This window comes from Saccostrea echinata, unplaced genomic scaffold (genome assembly GCF_033153115.1).
Source record: "Saccostrea echinata isolate AGI-Se365-2 ecotype Australia unplaced genomic scaffold, CSIRO_AGI_Sech_v1 ptg000016l, whole genome shotgun sequence".
Lineage (NCBI taxonomy): Eukaryota > Metazoa > Mollusca > Bivalvia > Ostreida > Ostreidae > Saccostrea > Saccostrea echinata.
Window position 1 is genome coordinate 4,082,223 of NW_026889765.1, and position 20,683 is coordinate 4,102,905.

General features: G+C 34.6%; 1 protein-coding gene across 1 annotated transcript; it reads right to left on the reverse strand.

Annotated features, from left to right (window-relative positions):
- Positions 1 to 1,780: 1,780 nt before the first annotated feature.
- LOC133188355 (zinc finger protein 236-like) lies at positions 1,781 to 18,997 on the reverse strand. Its single transcript, XM_061323738.1, has 27 exons — positions 18,899 to 18,997; positions 15,826 to 15,947; positions 15,506 to 15,688; positions 15,024 to 15,323; positions 14,568 to 14,704; positions 14,238 to 14,365; positions 13,710 to 13,867; positions 13,410 to 13,535; positions 13,184 to 13,243; positions 12,768 to 13,046; positions 12,196 to 12,454; positions 11,634 to 11,837; positions 11,136 to 11,282; positions 10,604 to 10,853; positions 10,185 to 10,314; positions 9,950 to 10,051; positions 8,491 to 8,730; positions 8,023 to 8,132; positions 7,596 to 7,804; positions 7,112 to 7,372; positions 6,679 to 6,842; positions 5,812 to 6,016; positions 4,722 to 5,362; positions 4,312 to 4,473; positions 3,108 to 3,545; positions 2,831 to 3,002; positions 1,781 to 2,587 (listed from the first exon to the last, which is right to left on the reverse strand). Exons 1-27 carry the CDS (start codon positions 18,948 to 18,950, stop codon positions 2,259 to 2,261), a joined length of 5,568 nt encoding a protein of 1,855 aa, XP_061179722.1. The 5' UTR covers positions 18,951 to 18,997; the 3' UTR covers positions 1,781 to 2,258.
- Between the last annotated feature and the right edge of the window lie 1,686 nt (positions 18,998 to 20,683).

Genomic DNA, 20,683 nt, shown 5'->3' on the forward strand with positions numbered 1-20,683 from the left:
ACATTTGACCTGGAGTTACCTTGTGCAAGGTGATGGAGAAACGGAGCTGGGCTTTTCTTTGTCCAGTGCTTTATGGAAAGACAATGTCCCATTTGAAAGACCATTGTTTCAATGGTGATGACATAACAATATAAAGATGAACTTTAAACATCCACAGTGGGGGATCCAGGATTCCTTACAAAGGGTAGGCCCATTAGGGCAGGGGTCTGGGGCCCATCTCAAGGCCTCCAAAATAATCCAGGCCAAAGCCCTGGTGGGGGGCCCTGGGGCGAAGCCCCTGAAAGCTCCCAGATTTTAGGTCTTCGTTAGATCAGTGTTGCAAGTTAATTTAGATGTACTTTATGTATAATAAAAGCAATATCTAACAACAAAAAAACACCGGTATTCATTTTCACTAAATTTCTAGTCACAAAAACAGGGGGGGGCTGGATCCAACAGAGATGCACATTTTGCTGTCATGTAGAAGTGAATCTACAGTCGCTACTCTTTCAGTCACGTTTTATGTCTCAACTTTGATATCTTAAACCTTCATATATTTTGGAGTTTTTTGTCAGTCCTGCTGAGATCAAGTACAGATGTATTGACAGTACATGTTCTTACAACAGGAAAGATGACATCCATATTTCTGCCAAAAAGTTGTTATTCTGATCTCTATATCAATTATCCTATTTTGTGGTTATAAATGCAGTATTAAGAGCCCTTCATCATGGCCTCTATTTTTAAGCTACTTTTAAACAACAAATATTTTATATTTATGAATATTGATGCCTCCCTTTTCTAAGTTTTACCAAATCAGGAGCAGTAGACTGAGTTTGAAATGATATTTTAAGAATTAAAGAGGATTTTATGTGACCTATTGATGAAAATGACCTAGATTTTGATTTATAATGCATCATCAGGTTATCACTTTCCTTTTTTGTTCTGTATAAGCCTATAGTAGGGTCAGGACATACCCCCAAGTCACAACCAATCATTGTCTCAAGTATAAGTTAAAAATTTCTCCATATCAAAGTGGAGGCTTAAAAAAAATACTTTCATACCTCATGTCCTTAATCAAAATGACTTTGCAGGGTCAAAATACATCTCCAATTCTTTTGACATATTGTGATTTTTATCAATGGTAGCCCCAAACTAATGTCTTTAGCTCATGCACTTGTGACAATATTTGATACCATTTCATTAAAAAAAAAAAGTTGCATAGAGGAATCTTTAAAGATTGCCCAGCAAGTCAACAAAGATATGACTTTAAATAGCATACTTAGATATGTTATCTTATCAATGTGTCCCCATAAACAACTATTGACAACAACTATTGCCATTCCTCTGCAGTACCAAGCCTACCTACCTACAAATTTCCATCCCTGATCTAAAACCATCCCTTCAAAAGAAGCTACAACACCCATGCATGACTAAAACCTTCCCACTTAAACAAAGAAAACCACCCTGAAGAAACTACATAAACCTTGACAAATTAGTTTATCAGGTTAGATAATGGACAACTTTCTAACATTTTCTGCGTTTTCAAACTTTCTAGTGTTGCATAGGTACTTTGCAGCATGTTCATTTTTTAACCTGTATTAAAAGTCTATGAGAGTCCTTAATATATGTCACCAACACTGTATTGTTCCTACTACTTCTCCAGACATGTGACATGCATTACCAAATACCTCCCTCAAAACAAAACAATAACTTATTGTGGTCTGCTTGTATTTACATCTTTACACAAAAATCCACTTGAAAATGAAAAATAAATAATGAGTGAAAATACAATAAACACTAGTGAAAGGTTCAACATTTTATTTTGGAAGCACATCAAAATCAGACTTTTTAAGTTAAAAATTAATCTTACAAAAAGAATTCTTTACAATAAATGTCACATCACCATTTTATTTTACACCTGGATCATTTACCTTGTTTACACCTTAAAGCACACATTAATTAATTAAATAATAAAATTTGATGACTAGAATAAGTTAATATGTTCTGTCATTCACAAGTCTGGTCTTCCTTTATAATTAACAACTTTTTCACAAACCAATCATAAAATTTCCTGTAACTGCAAAAATTTTATCCATGGTACTCTCTGTTTCCTGAAGACTACAGAGACTCTAATTGGCTCTATTTAAAATAACATAACCTTCACACAAAAAAAAAGAAAATTCTAAGATGTTCTTTTAATGATGTTTCTGATTGGTTGCTGTGGAAGCAAGTCCACTTGTGATTGGTTACCTTGGAAACAAATAAAGTTAACAGCATGGTTATTGTGGGAACAATTCCTGAGCCACTTGCTCTAAATTCATCTGATCCTCCTCCACAGTTGATCCCTCCCCCTTTGAATTCATCTCCTCCTCCAGTCCCCCAGCTGTTGGAGGGACATAAAGTGTTTTGGGGAGATTCATGCTGTGTACCATGTCCATGTGGTGTGCCCTCTTTATGTGGGTTTTAAGGTTGCCTTTTTGGGAGAAGGAGAGTTCACAATAATCACATTTATGTGGCTTTTCACCTGTATGTTTTTTAAGGTGGATGTTCAATGCATTCTTCTGATTGAAGGCTTTGTTACAAATCTGACACACAAAAGGTCTCTCTCCTTCAAATAAAAATAATCTTTTTTTCATGTTTACTTTTAACATTACTAACAAGCAATTAACATACAATTACAAAAATTAAAGAGGATTTTTTTTAAAAACATCATGACATGTCTTTGATATAAAAAAAATATGTATCAGTTTGTTTTTTTTTTCACTTAGGTTTCTCATCTTTTTATTTGTCTTCTAAAAATTAAATTTCACTATAACGTCATGTAATACATACACAGCTTTTTTATCATTACCTGTATGAATTCTGAAATGTCTCTCGAGCTGACTTGGCTTCTGAAACGTTTTATCACATTCTGAACATTTGTGTATTGAGGGTTTGGACTGCTTTGATGCTCCACTTGGTGTAGTATGAATACTCATGTGTTCTTTGAGATGGCAGGCCCTCTTAAATCCTTTATGACAGACCTATTAATGACAAACACAGAATTAATTCCTCTGACATCAGTCTTTTTTAATATTGAAGACTCTTCAATCAGATATCCTAAAAGTTAAGGGACTGTAAATTCTTACCCCACATATATGCTGTCGTTCAGCAGAAAAATGCTTCTTTGACTCAACCCTTGGCACTGCATCACTCAGACTGACATTAGCAGACTCACTTCCATGAGTCAGTGTGTCATTAGCATGAGCCAAGCCATCCTGTTCATCTGGATTACCATCCGGATCCTGAAGGAGACCAGTGTTTTCATCATCCACGGATCCCAGGTGTTCCGGATCATCTGCTCCAAGGTGTTCTGAGGGCTCTTCTTCTTCCTCAGAATCATCCAATCCAGAGAGGTCATCATCCTCTTCTTCATCCACTTCCTCTCCTTCCTCAATCTTCTCCATGGCTTCTGATGGTGGAGGAATCTCCTGTGGTATTTCTTGGGGAATGTTCTCTGTTAGTTCTGGGTTTATCTGGGTCACCAAACCCTCAACCTGCTGCAGATCACCCTGGTTCACTGTAATCTGTACAATGCAGAATTTGCATATCAAAGTAAGTGTACTATATTCCTAAATATTCTAAATCCATCTATTTGAAGAGAAATGTTAAAAAAAGACCTTATCTGGCCCTATAAATGCAGGAAAATCAAGAATGTTTAGTGTCCAATGCCTATAATATGAATTGAATTTAAGAAGACCATATCTAGTTCATGAATCTGCACTGTGAGATCATGAATTGAATCACTGTTCCAATTTCATGAAATTTCTTCTAGAATGGCCAATATTTTAGATATTTTAAATGGAACACAACTTCTGATCCAAAGTTTACAAGTATATATATTGGAAAATCTGAACATGACAAATACATGTAGTACACATTTTGATTTCTGGATCAAGAACCCTGCTCAAATATTAATTATTAGTTTAGCATTAGTTTTCCATAAAATTAAAAACTTTGCAATTGCACACACCAAGAGGAATTTAATCTTATCAGTGATGGAAAAAGGGACTCAACTGGATGACACTTGATAACTAGGTTAATTGGTTTACTGACAGGGTCATTTAGTGGATCAAGTAAACCTCACTCTTTATTCAATATCTGCTTAATTGGAATCTTAGTTAGTAGAGTAAAAAGAACTAAAGCACACAATTGTACAAAGCATCTATCCAGCAACATATTGCACTATCTTTAATTTATTATAAGACATGATCCAATATTCTTCCTATTACAAGTGCATTAACATCAAATTTTTTATTATTGTTTTTTGAAGCTAAACAGTTTTAAGTTTACCTGTTGATCAGTAGCCAGTGTCCCATCAGCAGTGACAACAAAAGCATTCGGAGCCCCGTCCTGTGATCCGGTTGGTATCTGGATGATGGACTGTTGATTATCTAAGTTGATGGTGGGCTGAGCCAACACACTTTGTCCTGCCTGGTCTCCCACTGTCTGAATCTACCAATTCAAAGTGTAAAATAAATTCATTGGTACAAAATCTAAGATTTTCCTCATCCTTATCACATCTATTTGTTTGAAGAGATACACTTAACCTGTTTTCTTTAAATTATTTCAATATAATTTTCTCCCTTAACCATCCCTCAAGAAATTTCAGTGGCATATCATTAATAAAATTTTGTTAATTACAGTACTTTGAATTTAATAGTATATTTCTCATCCCTACACATTTTAAGCTGGTCATTTACCTGTAGTCCCTGCACCAGGTTGGGATCAGCCACCTGCATGCCCTGATTGAGTACACTGGGGTTAATGGTGATGTTGACATTTCCTTGTTGTTGTAGCTGCTGCAGTAAGCTAGCATCAATCTGAACAGTCTGGGAGAAGATACTGGGGTCAAGTCCTGTGATCTGTATTCCGCCTTGACCAACACTACCGGTCAACTGTAACTGGACATTCTCTAATCCTTGTAGCACATGGGCAGCTAGAGTGCTCTCTTGGATCTGACCCATGTTATCAGGTAAAGACAGGGACACAGGCATGATGTTAGGTGATTGGAAGAGAGCAGGCTCAATGTTGATCACCTGACCACTGGCTTGACTAGTGCTCATCACATTTTGAATATCCGGAACATTGATCATGTTGATCTGTTGTTGTGGTTGGCTTGACTGGTCATCATCATTCACAAAGGTTGTCTTCCTCTTCTTCGGCAGGTCTGGTTTTAAGTGACCCAATATGTGACTCTTCCTGTGTCCAGAAGTCCTAAATCTCAGATCACAGTGGGGGCATTTGAAAGGCTTGGCTCCTGTGTGCAGCCTCATGTGAACCTTAAGGCTTCCTTTGGTAGAAAATCTTGAGCAGCATATGTGACAGCTGAACTTTTTGTGGTCTGAAAAGAAGACAATAATATGTTACAATATTTACACATCATCTCTGTCTCTTAGATATCCTCTGTATATCAATAAATACCTGGTAGTTAATATTGTGATTGCCAGTTCTGTAAAAGAGACACATTGAACCTACCAGTTGAGAACAATAAAGTTAAAATAAATTCATTGTAGCCCAAAATCTAAGAACAAATGAGAGAAGGGAAATTTGATAAGAAACTAAGGCATTAATCAATCTGATAAAGTCAAGAGTGTTGCATGAGGCTGGCATCATTTGTTTACTATTGCAAATTGTATGCAAACTTCTCAAAAGATTTGGACTATATCAGACTTCAACAGAAGAGAGGGAAAGATAAACCTTCATGTAATAAGTACATAAACAATATATACAACTCGGGCATTAATGGTATGTATATAATACATAATACAGGCTTTTCTTGGGAAAACTTACTGGTCCCATGTGTTTTCATGTGGCTGTCAAGAGTTGATTTGACTGTGAATGAGCGGCTGCAGATCTCACAAGAATAAGGTTTCTCCCCTGTGTGGATTCGGATGTGCCGCACCAAATCACTGGGTTTCTTGAAGGACTTTGGACAGTGCGAACACTGATGAGCATGTTTTGTTCCTGTGTGTTGATCTGCATCTTCATCATTTTTCTGAGAAAGAAAATATTCACTGAATTCTTGATTGAAGGCCAGCAGTGTCATTTAACAAACAAAATCTCAGTGATAAAATCACAATAGAGCTAGTATCTCATAAGTTGGTTGTTTCTAGATTATCTGAAAGTTAAGTCTGACAGACAATCTGATTTTAAAACACTGAACAATAATTCTAAGCTTTAAGGACCCTCTCTACACTGCACCCTATTTTCAGGGTACTTTTGTGTAATTAGACTGACCCACCATTTAACATAAAAATAGAAAAAAATTGTAATTTGAACTGTATCACATAATTTAAAATAAATCCAAGTATTCTAAACATTATATTAGACCAAGATAGAGTATTTGAAAACTTTATTTACATGTATTTTATCCATTTTCCTAAGTAGAGGCAATTTTTCTTTATTATTACTTCATTGTCTTTGAAGATTTTTCCTGAATAAAAAAGGCACGCTCCCTATATTAAAAATGAGTTAGTTAATTTCAAAATATCCTCCTTTGTGCTATATAATTTTTTCAAAGTCCAAAAAACATTTTTCATCGGTGTATAGAGGGTCCTTAAGAAATGTTGTAAAGCATGAAAAAAGCATCCTAATGACAAACAAATATAAAAACGGAAATATTGTTCCTACTGTTAAATAGATAACAATAGTACACACCTCTGCCGAGCTGTCCTTCTTGGAAGATTCCAGGAGGATTTTCTGAGAGAGTGACAAATTGTCCTGTTCATGATCTCTGGTCAACACATTAGTCTGCTCCTCTGATACCTGGACCACAGCTTTGTTTCTGACTCGAGTGGATGGCTGGGGTTCCTCTCCATAATCTACGGAAAAATTATAATGCATTTTACTCTTTTAACTACATAACAGAGTGCAATTTGGTTTATATTGCTATGATTACATACCTTCACTCATTCCAAAATAATTTAAAGTTATCAAAATTAATTTCATAAAAATTCAATCAGTTTTTGAAATTTCATTTGCTTGAATATGCAGTCTTTCAAAATATATACATTATCTATTATCATGAAATAATCTTATGAAAAAGAATTATCAAAACATTAAGTTTTGAGACTGCAGCTGATAAAAATACCTGGTCTGTGTTGCTTTTCATGTCTTTTACATTGGCTAGTTGTTCTAAATGTCTGATCACATTCACTACATTTATATGGACGATTGGAGAATGACATGTGAACATTCATGTGGCGAGTCAAAGAACCATTTGTAGTGAAGGCAGCCTGGCAGATCTCGCAGCGGAAATCCTTTGCTCCCATGTGAGTTTTCATGTGAGACTTCAGGACACCAGACGAGACAAAGTTCTTGTCACAGGTGATACATTTGTAGGGTTTTTCTCCTAAAGCAAAAAAAAAAAGAAAAAAAAAATACAGTATAGATCTAAATCCCATTCACAAAATGTATTTTTTCATTAATTTCTAATTATCAAAATTTACACTACTTGTACTTCCATCATTTATGTTTTATAAGCCAGACAAGATGATCATCAACAGATATATTTCTTTAAATACATGTTCTTCGATTTACCAAGACTCTTTAGAGTTAGTTCTATGTATAATAACCTGTGTGTGATCTGTAATGCTGCTTAAGGTGGCTGAGCTTCTTGAAGACTTTGTTAACACATATATCACAGCGGTAAGATTTGCGACTATGTCCAGTTAGTGTCTCGTATGGTTGTTCAGGCTCGATCCGCTGTCTGTGGATGACGGCACTGGGCTGTTCAGTTTCCGACACTGTCTCAGGTTCTTCTGCCTCTGGTAAAGACATGTCACTGCAAATACCAAAAAAAGAAAATTGCCTTGATACTTTGCCATAATTCATATCTTATCACCTAAAAGTAAGGATAAGTATCATACAGATATTAGTAAGTTGTGGGTTAATACATGTAAATTCAGAGATGGTAGATGGCACCTTTTCAGAATAACTCCTTCTGAAATGAACTATTTTTAATGTAAATGTGATATACATTTTAACTTTTGATAAACTGACCTTGTAGGCAGTATGTTCTGCATTGATGTACTGGGGAGACTGGTCGTCAGGGAAGTGACACCTTGAGAGCTGAAGGTAGCTTGGAGGTTATTGATGTCAAGGTTACTCTGCTGTGAATGTGGAAAAAAATTAATGAGACATTATTTGATGTAATAAGAATAATCAATCAACTCTTAGTACTTTGTGTATTTCTTTAAGCAGGATTCATATGATGGTCTTTTGTTTGTTGGCAAATTCAGGATCCTCTCCAAAAGATACTCTTAAGAACAGTACATAACAAAGCTTGTAGCACTTACTCATGATATGTCAACATTAGTACATGACCTACATTTTTACTCAATATTAAACATGCTTATTTAGTATTAAATAAAATTTAACAATATTATATATTATTATTATTAAATATTGCATTTAATTTTCCTGAAAGTAACCACTGTAATAGTGAACATGTGAAAATTTAATGTTTACTTGAATGTTAAACTGGTCTTGGTTGAATCCTCCTATCTGTGTGTTTATCTGGGTGGGTACTTGTGTGTTGACTTGGCTATTAAGGGTGTTGAACTGGTTACCACTGTTTAACTGGCTGTTGTCGGCTGTATTTATTTGACTATTGTCAGACTGTGCATTCATCTGGGAGTTCAGTTGGCTGAAATTCTGTTGTCCAGAACCTAGCAGACTCTGTGTAAATGTCTGTTGTTGTCCAAACAACTAAATAAAATAAAGATACAATTATTTAGAATGAGTTCGCAGGTACGTTAAGGCTTCCCGTAGAAAATCACAGTGCACTCTGTGCCTTCACTCCTCTGAACTACCAAAATATGACGTCATAATGGAAAATGACGTCAAGTCAATGCCAACTTGAGATGTTATGACGGGGAGAGTGTCATGAATTTTACACTTTATTTTAAATTGCATGTAAAATGCTAGATAGCTTTTGCAAAATACAAGGGTCGTTAAAGGTTTTTTAAGTCTTATATGTCTGAATATTTTAAAAATACATCGCTTACGTACCCTTGATTGAAATTCATCATGTTCAAAATGCTTTCGAAAAATTTCCTTTTGAAATGTACCCCGTGGTTTGAGGTAGAATTTATTTTGTGTGTATAAAAGAGTCTGGCGCAGGTGATTAATGAGGATTAATCTGAGATTTTTTGTGAAAATCTGTAAGAAGAGGTTGTTCTCTAACTGAATCTTGCTTGGGAAAAATGTGTGATGGCTTTGTTTTAATACAGATTACGATATTTTGTGGAAAATACCCTCAAATTTGTAGGTAAGTTGAATTCCTCACGAAATATTTTGTATCCAAGTAATACTATGACTTTTCCCAAGCACATTTCGGATACACAAGGAAACGATGAGTTTATTTATATAACAAAATGTTAATAATTATTGTGTTAATCAGTTGCGCCGAAGCGATTTATGTGAAGCACTTCAAAAAATTATAAATGACCGTCACGTGATCAACAAAGTCATGTGATATCATAACAAACATGTTAATATAAAGCCGAGGGAACCCTCTATACAAATTGGACGTACTAAAGTACAAAACTTAGAAATTAAAACCAAAACCGACCTCGCAGTGAAATATTATGTTTTGAGCGCATTTTAAAGCTTCGGGAAGCCTTAACATAGCTGCGTTTACCTTCAAACAAAATGAGTTAAATAAAATACAGTGTGGTTTGTAGTTGCAATTTTTTTTATTTAACACCTTTAAAATTTGAAGTTAAACTTTCTCCTTGACCTGACATACAGCAGTGACATGTTAATACTCACTCTGGGAAATTATTGTCACCTTTCACTCCGATTTGAAATTATAAATAGATATAAAAAAATGTAACACGCCTCAAAACTTTGATCTTTGACCACTTAACATTTATGTCTGTCTGCCTTGAAATTCAGAACATTTGCGTTTGGCTGAGCTACAGACCTGTTGATTCAGGGCTTGTTGGAAGTTATCCAGAGAATCAGCTGCTAAGATAGACTGCTGTCCCAAGTCTCCTTGTGCCCCAGAGGTTGGCACTGTCAGCTCCTGAAACAAGTTAGAAAACTTTAAAAATGTATTTCACCCTTTTCAAATATTTGAATTTTAAACTCTCAAACTCAATTCTACACTTCCTCTACAGAAACATTACTTTCTAAAATGAGCGTTTTATCAAAAATACCTGCTGGTTAAATCCCAGTTCTACCATTTGGTTCTCAATAACCAGATTTTGGTCGGATTCCTTCTCCTTGTCAGTTACCAGAGTACCATCTTGGTCATCAGTCTGTAGAGCTTGGATAGCTAGCTCATGTCTGCAATATCAAAAAATTCCCTGTAGGCAATTTTTCAAAATAATTATTCCTACACTTCATCAAAATAAAAAGCATGTAATTTCATCATAAGATCAACAAAATGTTTCAATATTCTATATTCCTTTGCCAAATTTTCATTCCGATTTACAAGGGTTATTTTTTTTTTCTCTATAAATTTTTTTCTGAATTGTTAATAAAAATTTTCTTCCAATTTACATGGGTCATATTTTTCCTTTATAAAATTTTCCTGAATTGTTAAAAAAAATTCATACATGATATCTTATCATACCTGTGTGTTTTCATGTGTTTCTTGCAGTTGACACTTGTTTTGAAAGTCTTCTGACAGTAAGGACACATGAATGGACGGACCTCGCTGTGAGTCGACATGTGGCGCTTCAGACTGCCATTAGTGGTAAACATGCTGTCACAGATCAGGCACTTGTATGCTTTTAGTCCTGTGTGGGTCCTAATATGGGCTTTCAGAACTCCACTGGACACAAATGATCTTGTACACTGCAGACATTTGAAAGGCTTCTCTCCTTTAAATGATGAAATGACCCATCAAAAAGTAATGCTAATTTTCTTCAATTAAGATATCATTCCTCTTCAATTAAGATATCATTCCTCATGACCAAGTAAAGAGCATATATAAATCTATAATAATAATTCAAGTCTGAGATTAAACCTGGATATTGAGTTATTCTTTTTAACGCCATGTTCATAAAATCCTGGAATTACATATGACACCCTGTGTACATATGATTACTACAACTTCATTGTCAATAGTACACAAGAAACTCCCAGTTACACAGTGCACTCACCAGTATGTGACCTGATGTGTTGCTTTAGGTGACTGGATTTCTTGAATCCCCTCTGACAGAACCCACATTTGTATGGTCTGTCAACACTCCCAGCCTCCCCTAGATATTGGTTAAATAGACTGTGTCGGGAGGGCTGCTGGATAAGGCCTGAGGAAGGAATATATGGAAAAATAAAATATTTAATCAGTTTTCTTTACAAAGTTATATTTGGTAAATATACTTTAAGATGTACTCTTCATTTCAGTCTTGCTCCTTGAACAGAAAGTACTTCAATAGGGCAGGAAAAATCATATACCTGTTCTATGGAATCATCTTAATTTTGTGGGGCTAATTTTCAAGAATTGATTAGAATTTAAATCTTCAAGGGGACAAAATTTCAAGAGTCTATATCTCATTAAGAGATACAGCCTAAAGATCAATATTCAATGAGATTGTAATTTCACAAGGAAGTGGCACCCAAAAAATCCACAATAATTGAACTCCAATATTACTTCTTACCTGTGTCTGTGATGAGTATAGGTTCCTGCAGTGGAATATCTGGGAGGTCCCCCATTTTGTGGGAGATCCTTTTGAAGGCCCTCTTTTTTGGACTTCCATCAGCCTCCTCCTGCATTTCTTTAAAGTGAGACTGTATGTGGGATTTCCTGTGAGCTGAGGTCCTGAAGAGCTTGTCACATTGAGGACACTCAAATGGCTTGGCACCTATTAAGTTTTGTATTTCCAAATATATAATACATATAACCTAAATAAATTCCTCTTTTGTGTGGAGGTCTAATTTCATGGATATCAATTTATACCAAAATACAAAAAGTCCTTTAAATAAGTTGTTGATATTACATCCAAAATAAAATATTTCTGAAGTGTGAAAAATCAATCACTTGAAACACGTGATTTTTCAAGAAAAATAATTTTCTAGGAATTACAATGGTGTCATTTAATTTTGTAATATAATTTCCTCCTTGAATCCTTATAATCCTGGGAGGAACAGTTAATTATATATATATATATATTGTTGTAAGGAAAAAAATGTACATTTTAATTTTTATACTTGGAAGCTTACCTGTGTGCATTCTAAGGTGGACCTTGAGGCTTCCTTGTGTAGAAAACATTTTGTCACAGGTGGTGCACCTGTAGTCCTTGACCCCTGTGTGTGTCTTGATGTGGGCAGTCAGTGTGCTCTTCACTGCGAAGGCTCGGAAACACTGGGTACATTTATAAGGCTTCTCATGGGTGTGAATGCGGATATGTCTCACTAGATCACTAGGTTTCTTGAACTCTTTGCTGCAGTAGGTACACTGATGCCACCGCACTCCATTTACCTGTTGAAGAGTTAAATCCATTGACCTACCATGATTGAATAATATCCTACACTTTGTTCTGATATTTCATGCAATTTACTGAATGAAGTATGAGTGCCTTATGTGAAAAGCATTATAGCAAAACATAACATCATGAATCAAACAAGAGTTTGATTTATAGCAGTTTTTGCATTAAAAAATCACACAGTAAAATACTCTTAGAGCAACACCAACACTCAAATAAATGTTCAATTAATTTTTTCAACTAGTTAATCTAACACCTTAAGTTCTGACCATTATACAGTCCACTCTAATCGAGGCTGCTATTCCCTACCTTTCTGATCACATGTCTCTTAACCAGACCTGTAGCAGTGTCATGAACTGTCATGGTTGAAATATTCTGAGTGTACTGTGGAGGTGGACGTATAACATTGTCAGGAGCTATCGCGGGAGGATCCGAAGAGGTGGTGACTGGGGCTGATGATACAGGGACAGTAGTGGCTCCTGACACCGCCACATTTTCTACGGCAGTCACCACTTCTGATCCACTTGGAAGGCCGCTGTTCTCAAGTGCTTGACGTAAGATATCATCTGACGTTGTCATGTCTCCTACCTAAGAAATATAGATGCAAAAAAAAATTAAGTATTTCAAATTTAAATTGTGGACAGTACATTCAATGTCTTAATTGAAATACGTGTATCACAAAAAATTCACAAACAGAGAATTGCAATCACAAAATTATTATTTACTTGATTAATATGGACCACATCAGTCAGAGGAGTCTTTATGCCCACTTGAGTAGGAAGAACCTGGAAAATTTTTAAAAATTACTAAAATTCATAGAGGAAACATTTCACTTCAAAATAATTGAAACTTATAGATAAGACCACTCTGTCTCTAAAGTCCAAACTCTAAGACTATGTCTTTAGCAATTTTTTTTATTAGTATATAAAAATGTTTTAAGCATTTATTTACCTCACTGTCTTGATGAGCACGGCTAATGTGAGCATTAAGACTGCCTAACTTCTTAAAAACACAGCTACATTCATCACACTGGTAAGTGGGGCCATCTTCTCCATCCCTTCCCAGGGTATGTACTCTCTAAAAAAATTTCTTTTAATAAATTATATGAACAGGTATATTTCATTATTGGCCATTGATAATTAATGAGATCTCAAAAAATAAACAATCAAGAATATGTGGTTCTGATGGAAAGAAAATCCTTGTATTGATTAAAAATAACAAAAAAATTTTTGGTAACCCTTCAAACTGTACCTGAATGTGAGCTCTTAAATTTCCTCTCTGGGCAAAAGACATGGGACAGAAGTCACAGGGATGGGGCTTTAGCCCTGTGTGTTTGCTCATATGGATCCTTAGTGCTCCCTTTTGATTAAATGCTCTATCACACTGATTGCATTTGAATGGTCGTTCACCTGAAAAATAAAATTCTCCATAAAATTCAAACTTCTTTTTTTTTTCATACTGTAAACCAACTTTTGTTTGTGACATTCTTCATTTGCAATTATTTTTCAGTTTCAAACTTATCTGGGATGACCAAGTTTCATGATTGAGGAAATATTCAACATAAATACATAATAATGAAATAAATAGTTTGTGGCAAGAAATATCTGCGAGTAAACCAAGGTCACAAAACTCGCAGATATTTCTCACAAGCAAATAAAAGTTGGTTTGCAGTACTTCTATATTAAAATTTTATGCTCTGTGTGTATCTACATGAATTTTTATGTTTCTTGTTCAAAACGAATTGAACTGTAGGAGTTATTGCCCTTTGGTAATGTATACCTGTATGTATGAGATTATGCCTCTGAAGCTGACTGGGTTTCTGAAATGTTTTCCCACAATGCTGACACTTGTAATGGAAGGCTGATCTGTCCACATTTCTTTTGTAAGGTCTATGAGACAGGGAAGATCTACAAAGCAATAAAAAGTCATTTCCACAATCATGATAATCAGTTGGAAAGTCTTGTTCCTTGAGTGCAAGAATTACAGACTTGTTTATGTCACAGTGCATCCTTTTTTTTCTCCTTTTAATACAGTAAATTATTGATGGGTTTTCACCTTTTTTTTAAAGAAGAAAAACATTTTTTTAATATGATAACATGGTTTACAAACTTGATTCTGTAGTGTTGCTTCATGTGCTCCTTTAGGAAGATAGGCTTGGTGAATTCCTGTGTACACTGTCTACAAGGATACGTCTTCATTCCCTCCTGCTCCTGTCTGTGTTCCTGCATGTGCTTATCAAGCTGGCTCTGATGAAATAAAAAGATTTCCTTCAGTGAGTCATAATCTAAGTGTGTGTTTTTTTTTTTTATAAACTATGGTAAATAGCTTCTGGCTTTCCTTTCTTAGGAATTCAAATACCATTCTCAGAATCCTTCCCCCTGAATGTACCGAATAATCAGTAATCAATTAATTCAAACTTCGAAATTGGATACATCAAATGTTACTGATTTGAAGAAAATGGATGGCTTCAAAATTTATCCATTACAAATTATATTTGAAAGTACAATTCTGCTCTATGTAAAATGACCACCAATGTCTTCCATTCAGAAAATTTGTAAAACAAACCTGTAAACTGAACTCATCTCCACACTCGGTACACATAAGATTTTCCTCTTTCTCATGAAGCATGATGTGTGCCTTGAGACTGGCAATCCTTGAAAATTTCTTTCCACACTCAGGACATGTAGGCTCTCCATTGGCTGGGACATGAGTAGCCACATGGAGCTTCAAGTTGTCATTAACATTAAAGGACATGGCACAGTGAGGACATCTGAAGGGTTTGTCCTCCTCGTGAGCTTTCATGTGCCTCTGGTACTGAGGCCACTTGGGGAAACTTTTGTCACAGGTTTCACATTTAAAGGGTCCCTTCAAAGAAAATTATTTCCATCACTTTTGTGTGATTAATTACCATAAGCAAGTATACATCTCAAGAATATTGAACCTGTTCAATAGTTTTTCATTGATGAACATTAATCTATACTTTATTGGTATACATTATAAAACTTTGAAAAATAAAACTTTTTAAACACAAGAAAAAAATTTCAAACCTTGCCAACTGGAGGTTTAATGCTTGGTTGCCTTGGCTCCTTAGCTTTGACCTTGACCTTTGGTGGTTCTTGTTCAGTAACTTGTTCTGTGGTGGTGATAATATGAGCAATAGGAATCTGCTCAAACACCAGCTGTTCCACCATCTGTCCATCTTCTCCCTGAATGTGTTGTACCTGTACTGTCTGCAAAGAAAGTCAAAGAATTAGTAAGATTACATAGGGCGTGTATAACCATGTTGTTGTTCAACTTGAATTCTTTAGCATCATATCAGATGGCAACAAGTCACTTTCTATCAACTCTTTTGACCTAAAAATAGTACCTGGGGGTCTATGTTTTCCTGTTGTGGGTCCAGTATGTGGGACTCCACCAGAGCCACAATTTCTCCCGTTTCTGTGACATGGGCCACATGGGAGATTGCTCCAGAAAATAACTGGGCATAATCTACAATGAAAAAAAATAGGCATGCAACAGGGTTTGACATTAACTTTTATGAGTACTAGACCAGTTGGGCTACTTCCCATAATTTTTACTAGCCCTGACCGTAAAATCACTAGCCCTGACCAAATCTGCAAATTCATTTCTTATAATCGCTAATTTTAACGAGTTAATTTTGAAATTGTTTCTCGTGCGTCAAGAATTTGACCGACTAGCAAATTGAGTTGGTTTCATCAAGACTTGCGAATATTGTAAGCTTTAATATTACTAAATTAATTGCAGAATATATTTTTAGTAACTATTTATACCATATATTGATATTGAATGACGCTAATTTCTAACGCGACTTGTCTATTACAACCATGACTAAAGTAATGATTGTGTCATACGGGGATTTTTTTCTTTATGGAGTAATGGCTGTGTTTACAATCGGAACAAATTAAGAAAAATTCTTTAAAAGTTTTTGGTATATTTATTTGAAAGACTGAAATGGGTTTTTTATTTTATCAACATGACCAATCGGTCTAGTTAACGTACATTTCACATGACCAGACCACTCATTTACTAGACTGGGTCGGTCGGACGTGCCTTAGTGTCAAACCCTGTGCAAGTTATTAAACATTCTGTTAAAAACATTTTCTTTTAATAATGTGAAATTCACATCTAGACACAAGGATATGCAAGTAATTCCTCATCAGATATTCAAGTATAATTATCATATAAATAAAATTCAAATTTAAGCTTTAGTTCACTGCATATATTATAATTATATTATAATAATATATAATATATGCAGTGAACTTAAGCTTAATTAAAATTTCACTTTGTTTAAAAAAGTGTATTTTCCAATTACATTTTACCGTGTCTCTGATATTCAGGTGATGGCTTCCAAAGAGTAAGGCTGGGGTATTTCAGATTAAGATTTTGATACTTTCTGACAGCCTATTTATTATTTAACCAATTTAAACTTGCCATCAAAGCACTGAGGTGTGGAAAATATTGCATGTTTGTTAAAGCCTCCTTAAAGTCATTATTTTCATATTGTAGCATTTTTTTTTTCTCATACATAGACAAGACACAAATATTACAAGTTTATAGTAACTTAAAGAAGAAATTTCACCAGACTGACCTCTAATTAAGATGGCATAGAAGGGGAATAACTCAAAAGGAAATATCATACGAAAACTATCATTCCATCGATCTATACACAAAACATTTGTAATGTACTAGGTCTTGAAATCTCAACAGCATTTACTGAATTTACCAAATGAATGTACGTAGAATCACTTTAGGACATTCCATACCAGGGAACCAAATTTTGACCCTTCATCCTTTGTCAAAATTTTTAATGCTTCAATTAATGCTTGGACCATGTGCAGAAACATTAATAACCGCTATAAATCTATTTATGGCTCTGTTTGTAGCATCTTCCACTTACTTCCAGCATAGGCACTCCCCAGCTTAATTGTTAAAAAATATATATCTACTATACTATAAACATATGTTTTATAGTATAGTAGATATAGCAGGGGCGTAGCTTGACTTTAAATTCTAGTGAGGCAAAACCATACATGTCATATACATGTAGGAGCAAGAGGTCTGGGGCCGCCTTAAGCCACTAGCAGGTTCCGGGTGTTGTCATGGGGGGGGGGGGGGGGGGTGTACTCCGACAGAAAATGGAGTTGGGGGTTTTAAAATGCAATGAAATTTCATTTACTGTACTGGTTTCTTTAAGACTTCATATTGTAAAAGAATGTAAAAGAGTTAATAAATATGTTTACTAAAAGTTTTGAAACATTTAAAGGTGAAAGCTCATCTTATTAAACTTTGCTTTCATTTCTTTAGAACTTCAATTCAACATTATAGAACTGCTTAAAATGTTAAAAGAATTGCCATTAATTTTACGTATTATCTGCAATGTATTTTTGATTATGGGAAGGGGTGGTGGTGGTGAAAAATCTAGTGAGGCAGTTGCCTCATTGCCACAATGGAAGCTACGCCCCTGTATATATTTTTTAACAATTAAGCTCCAGGGGAGTGCCTATGACTTCCAGGGTTAAATTCAACTTGTATGATAAATTAACAAAACAAATTCATTCAGGAAATGAAATATATAGCATCATCAGCAGATTTTGAACTCCATTGGAAATTCACAGTATAACTAAAAACTCACTAAATAAATATAATTCACATTTAACAGTATAGTTTTCCTAAATTCATGAATTGCAGCACTGCTTAAATTGATCTCAGCATGCTCAAGAAAAGCCTGAAACAATAGTTTGACATATGAAACGATTGATGTTAAGTGGGCTCATTTGTATGTCTTGTTAATTTTAAGATCTGAGTTTCATCTGATTGAGCTGAACATTAACGTTACAACTCAGGGAAACCTATCTCTGAATCTAATGATGTAAAACCTTCAAGTCTACTAGATCTATTGTATATATAGTCCAATATTTCTTTACATCCTTGTCAACATGATGTTGTCTGTGTTTCTATTTAGCATTTAGAAGCAAGAAACCCTATATGCACATAACACTATATACAGATGTTGTTAGGACTATGTCGCAAAATAGTCTAGGGATTCCGTAAGAAGTTAATTCGAAAAACTGAAATCAACATCTCCCCAATCCGTCAATGAAACAATGGAAAATACATCACCGTTCACTGATAAGATTTCTTTGACTTAACAGACATTTACTTTAACAATAATTCATAAAAAGACAGTGATTAAAGTGCGTACAAATATATTTATATATCGGTCCCGTGTAGGAATACCACAATCAACAGAACTTGTGAATGAAAAACATATCACTGCGCCCAGTACTCATTTTCTGAGGAAACACGGACGCACTACTCAGAAATTAGCCCGCATGATAAGAGATTATACAGTATTTCAGAGTTCAAAAATCATTGAACTTTAGTAATTAAGATATACAGAGTTCAGTAATTCTCACCAGTTATATTTTCTACTTGAAGCTGTGTAGTATTTTGTCCATCAAAGGACATATTTTTCAGTGCTAAGTAATCAAAATGGCGGTGATGAGTTTAGAAACGAGGGCATTTTTGGTTTAGTTCAAGTGCCCGGATATTTTGAAAGCGCGGCATTTTCAAAAGTTTTAAAGGGGGATAACTTTTAATATCAAATTACTTAATCTTTACTTTTATTTGAAATACATTATTTTTACAGAGTGAAACAATATTAGATAAAAAGAAACAAATGTTATAAACTGTTTTTCACAAGGGTTTCTTATAATTAGACCTTATTTTGAAATGAAAATTGTTTTAAAATAATGCAAGATTATTGAAATGAACCGAACTCATGTAAAATGTTTTGAATTATTTAAAAGTTAATTGGTATATCATGAAAATCTCTTTAAGTCTGCCATCTATGCAAGAGTCAAAATCTTTATGTTTGATATATCAGGGACCTAAATAGTACAGTGTATATCTATAGAGGATATTCTATTTCAATGTTTTGTAGATGGAATTTATTTCACGAGTAGGATAGGATATTTTTTTATATTTTCAAGAGTGCGAAGCATGAGTAAAATTTTTTTAAAAATCCTGTCTCAAGAATTAAATAAATTCCATATTCATCTACACAACTTTGAAATTTCTGTTTATTACATTTTCTTTGATTTTTTTAAAAATCCTGTCTCATGAATTAAATAAATTCCATATTCATCTACACAACTTTGAAATTTCTGTTTATTACATTTTCTTTGATTTTCCCTTTGACTCTGTCTTTTCATAACACGGTGTCATAGGCTGTGATGTCATAGTTGAGCGGTTGAAATGTCATAGCTAAGTGATTGCGAGATTGAAAAACGTTGCAAACATGGATTTTTAACTTCATACATGTATTTGGAGAAACTTTGGCAGTTTTAGTCTCTGTCAGGATGGTTCATTTACTCTCTATCTTATAACAGACCAGCGAGTTTTTCTTTTTTTTTTAATAAAATACTCTTCATGATGGGAAGGAAAATCTCGAGTTTTGCCACACTTCTGATATTCTCACTCTGTGAGAATACCATTTTGATATTCTTCCACACTGTTTCAAAATATCACTTTTATTCAGTAAATAATTAAATTACAGTACATGTATTTCACTGTTGAAAATGTAATAAATTGTGCCAGTCAGACGGGTGAGAACTATCAGGGCCAGATAGCTCAGTTGGTATATAGAGCACCTAACTGGAGATTCAGGGGGTCCGGGTTCAAATCCTGGTCTGGTCTGTCACATTTTTCTCCCCTCCTATTACAATATACTGTATGTAAATATATTATAGTTTATAAGTCCCTGAATATACCACCCAGAAATGAAGAAGGGGGAAATCTCTTCCTCACCCATAATCACAGCAGCTTATTAAAAATTTGGCTTTTTAAAAAAAAAAAAAAAAAAAAAGAATTCATAAAAAAACAAACTTTTTTAATAAGATATTTTGTTTTGAGAGTACATCCCTTTATAACAAGTTTGATGGAATTAAGTATTTGAGTCCTGGAAAAAAAAAACCTATCAGGACACAACAATATGAATTGGGCTTGAGTAAAATATGAAATTTATTTTGTGATATGTCGACTTGTCAGATAATAATCCTCATGGCTATAGAAACTCAGTATCTTGATATTAAAGTGTGTTATTGCTACTACCTGACATCAACTGACATCATGATAATATCTGATTTCTGATGACACAATTATCTGAAAATTGACATAATTTTCTGAAAAGTCAACTTGTC